Raw genomic sequence first — 4,695 nt, 5'->3', positions numbered from 1 at the left:
AAGTCCTTAGCTAGTATAAGATTTTGAAACTCACACTTAACCGTAACCTTCCGACTCCGACTGCTTCTACTTGACACATATCTCGACATAAATTAACATTTCACTTTCATATTATAACTACATCCAATCACATTCTTTCTCATAATTTCATCCTCTCTCACAACCCATAATAAACTTATATTTCCCCCTCATAATAAAATCTTATGGGGATTCAAAGTAACAACCATTCAGTAAGTACAAGGAGGCTAATGCACATGGGGCACTCAACCTTTAGGAGAGCTTTATGTGTTTGTTTTGTTTGAAGTTTACTTGAATTTGGTTAGATGTTTTGCTTTAGTTGTTTGTGTTTTTTTTTACATTTGCATATTATTTTTTTAATTCTTGACACTTTATATTTTGAATAATAGTTAGTCATTAACTTGTTTTTACTTTTACTAAATAAAAAAGAAACACGGAAAGAAAGAAAAAAGAAATAATGAAAACCCGTCAAATGATTGGAAACAAACTTTGTTGTGAAAAAATTAAAGTCCACTTAGTCCACTTTCTCATGCTTCTGGTTTTAAAAAAAGAAGTGGGAAAATGATTCCATAAAGTTGAAATAAATTTTACCAAACATTTTTCTAGACCATACTAGGAAGAAGGTTCATTAGTTAATTCCAGAAAAAGTTACTGTATTTCCCACCCTAACACCCCTAAATAAAATAAATACAACACTTCATTGCCCATAATAAAACATACAAGGAAGAAGGTTCCTTTGTTAATTCTAAGAAAAAGTTATTTCCCAGCCCAACACCTCTAAAATAGAATAAAAATTAGAATAAAGTAAAAATGTCTTAGCTCAAGAAATACAAACTTCATTGTCTATATATAGCATTCTTTTAAACAACTTTTACTAGAATTAAAAACATTTACCAAACACGTTTTCTAAAACATACAAGGAAGGTCCCCTTTGTTATTTCTAAAAAGTTATTTCCCAACTATAACACACAAACATTTCTAAATAAAATAGATTATAGAATATAGTAACAAGGTAATCACTCAATAAACTTTAGAATAAAATAAATATAAACTTCATTGCCTTTACCTTTGATTTAAACAAAACGAATCAAAACACATTAAACCTTTAATTGAAATGCATGAAAAACCAAAAACTTGTAGCATAAATATTATTTTAAACTACAGCAGCAGTTAATAAATTAAGAACTGATGTCCAACGGTGAAACCAATAAAATCCATATGCAAAATTTTAAACTAGATCTTCCTGAGTATCAATACCCCGCCTATAAAAAATCCAAAACAAGGGCTCTATATAAAGGCATTCAAGAGGAACTGTATAAAGGCATTCAAGAGGAACTTCTTTTTTCTTCTATCAGGAAGATAGATTCTTAAGCATTAAGCTAACTTGCCTTTCAATGAACCGATTGGGATCTTATTCAAGACCTTACTCAAGACCTTTTCATCAAACACTGCATACTGCTTTTTAATCTCAATGAGCGCCTTTTCAGCCAGAGGGTCTATCTTGTCCTCATACTTGTCATAAAAGAAAGGAACTGTGTGCAACAAAACAAAAGCTGCAAATGAAGAATATGCAAATTAGTAAAAATTCAGTTCATAACAACAAAATTGTATAAAATCAGTTTGATAAGAATTCTTCTTACTTATGTAGAACAAGGTCAAGAAATTGGCCCAGTTTCCCAATTTTGATAGAATCCACAAGCCAACAACAACCTAACAAAGCATCAACAACAAAACCATTAGCAAAAGTGAGCAACATGACAACAATAGTTCTATACGAAAACTATAATAACTTTAAATTAGTAAGTCATTATACAAAAACTATATGAACTAGCAAGTTTGCAAGTGACTTACAGTGAGGAATTTCTTCAAATCTCTTCCAGAACCAATATCGCGCAAGGCAGAAAATCCTCGGTTGATTTCAATTCTCAATGCAGATGCAAACTGCAGAAATGGTTCCTCAGGAAGATGAACTAATGGGATGTGAGGTGGAGTCCTACAAAACATTATTTGACATTCATCACATGCAAATGATTAGATAAGAGCTTGATCTAACATGCACAATTGTTCCTCAAATCAAAAAATCATCATGCTCTGGAGAATCTTACTTGTGAATAAATGTATGAGCATTGGACCACAAGAACAATAGTGCAAGAACCAAAATCGAACTGTGACAAATGAGAGTAAGAAAGTGATACTCAAGCAGCTCAAAAAACACCCAAATAGCAGTTGCTACACCGAGTGCACCAGCAGATATCTTCTTGTTCTTCCATAAGAAAACATCAGCAGCTGCAATTCACAGTTGACCACAAGATAAATGAGCAATAATGAAACAAAAATTGAGCATTCAACTTTTCATCTAAAAGCATATATCATGATTCATGAATCAACATTCAACAATAAGTGAGAAGCAAATCAGCAAAACTAGTGAGTAAAAGTAAGAATCACAGCATTCCACACCCAGTTTAGACATCTTAGATAAATCATGTGACTCATAGATACGATTCAATGAACTTAGCTAGCAAAAAAACCACCAAAAAACCATGACTCAGTTCAATGAACTAGCTTACTAGAAAATAAACCAAAAACAAATAGTATGTTAGATTGACACTAGCACTAGTAAATGATGAAAACTGAAAGATCTTCAATTCAATGCTATACATAGATGACTTAAAAGATCTGGACCAAACACAATTATCATTCTAACAATAAATCAATCAAAATGTAGCATTCAAAATATTACCATTTTACACAGATCTAAACCAAAACAATAAAGTAAACAGTATATAGAAAGAGGGATAGTGATCCATACGCTTTCCGCCGCCGAGAACGGAATGAACGGGCTTCTCCCTTCCAAAAAGGCGAAAAACCTTGTCCTTAACGGATGAAACGGCCGGTTTAACGGAATCGGAATGAGAATCGGAGTCAGAATCGGAGGACGATTCGTCAAAGTGAAGCTTCTCTGTGATCTTTTCAAGCAACGAATCGCCGCCGCTCGCCGCCGTCACGGAGCTTCCGGATTCGTCAGCCATTTTTCTCCGAAACCCTAAATCTTAGGAAAATGAACAAAATTGAAAAAAAGAGAAAAGTTCTTTCGGTTTTGGACAGTTTAGAAACTAGCGTACTGTGGTAAGAGGCTAGAGTCTCGTGCCCGTCTTTTATAGTATTGTGTTTAACGAGGTTTTGATTCCGAAGCTGAGGTTCGGGAGATTTTTGAATCTCGTTCGGGATAGACGGCGTTTGAGATTTTGAGTATTTTTATTTGTTTGATCTTTTTCACGCCGTTGAGATTAACGGTAATTAAAGTTTAAACTTCTAATTTTGCTGTATGTTCGGTGAAAGCTGTTACTAATTGTGTAATTATATTTTTTACATATCCTCTTCAAATTAAATCAAATCAGTTCCGTTAAGACACCTCTCTTCAAATTAAATCAAATCAATTTCGTTAAGACAATCAATTACTACCTATATAAAAACATATACATGCATATACGAACACCGTCACTAGACTATTTAATTACAAAAAAAACATTATATAAAAAAAAAACATTATTATGATTTTTCAAGTTAACCTACAAATTCGATATCACAAAATTAATTCAATACAATAAATATATATATATATATATATATATATATATATATATATATATATATATATATATATATTAATAATATAAATATTTTTACTTTATCAATTAATCACTCATCTCGTCAAATCACATATTTAATATTTTAATATTGATATAATATAATAAAATGTTACACTTCCGAAAAACTAATTTATTCTAAAAATATACTATCTTTAATTTTTTTTAAAAATTTATGATGTCACCATAAATATTTATGTATTAATTTTTATTTTATTGATATTTTTTTTAAAAGGAAAAAATACTTTATATCTATACTATGTTTCAAATAAGAAATATTTCTTTTAGTATAGCTATGATTTTATTAAAAGTAGTTTTTCCTTTTTTTTTCAAAAACTAATAAAATATGTATTTCTAAAATGCTCTAAATTTAGTATATACTTTAATCTTTAAAAAATATTTTATTTTCAACAGATTTTTATGTAAAATAAAAAAATAATTATAACTCAATTTTTTTATCCAAATAATCCAGTTTTTTAAAAAATTCTCAAAATAATTCATATTTCTGATAAATTCTCAAACTACACCCCACTTTCAAAAATAAAACTTCAACACATAGGTGTCAGATGAATTGGTGTCTACCATTAAATTTAAAAAGGAGACGCCAATTGAATTGACTTCTAATCCAATTGGCGCCTGTGTAAGGAATAAGAGGATCCGTCAATTGGTCTGACGCATGTATGTGTTGTGTAATTTTTTTTTACAAATAGAGGTGTGGTGTAATTTATTTTTCCACATCTCTTTTTATTATATTGCAAACATGATTTGTTTTTGTTGCCGCTGTGGGAAAGTGATTTATTCAAGAGACAAGTCTATGATGGAGATGTTCTTCTGGAACATCTGTAGTTTCGAGCAACTACGGAGGGAGCTAGTTCGTTGGTTAGACGGAGACATACCTGAAGGCGAAAAAATTAGAAGTATTGAGAGACACGATGTCGTACGTGGGTGGGTGCGAGTTAAAAATGATTAGGATGCGAGGGAAATGATGTGTTGGAACAAATGATATCAGTTAGAAATGTTATTTTTAAAT

The 4,695-nt window shown here is 30.9% G+C and overlaps 1 protein-coding gene across 1 annotated transcript; it reads right to left on the bottom strand.

Annotated features, from left to right (window-relative positions):
• Positions 1–1,103: 1,103 nt before the first annotated feature.
• Positions 1,104–3,228, bottom strand: LOC127076009 (reticulon-like protein B5). Its single transcript, XM_051017560.1, has 5 exons — positions 2,828–3,228; positions 2,124–2,304; positions 1,870–2,011; positions 1,659–1,728; positions 1,104–1,571 (listed from the first exon to the last, which is right to left on the bottom strand). The coding sequence occupies exons 1-5, from the start codon at positions 3,045–3,047 to the stop codon at positions 1,393–1,395; spliced, it is 792 nt and encodes a 263-aa protein (XP_050873517.1). The 5' UTR covers positions 3,048–3,228; the 3' UTR covers positions 1,104–1,392.
• Positions 3,229–4,695: the final 1,467 nt, after the last annotated feature.

This window comes from Lathyrus oleraceus, chromosome 4 (assembly GCF_024323335.1).
Source record: "Lathyrus oleraceus cultivar Zhongwan6 chromosome 4, CAAS_Psat_ZW6_1.0, whole genome shotgun sequence".
Lineage (NCBI taxonomy): Eukaryota > Viridiplantae > Streptophyta > Magnoliopsida > Fabales > Fabaceae > Lathyrus > Lathyrus oleraceus.
This window is presented reverse-complemented; position numbering and strand designations above follow the sequence as displayed.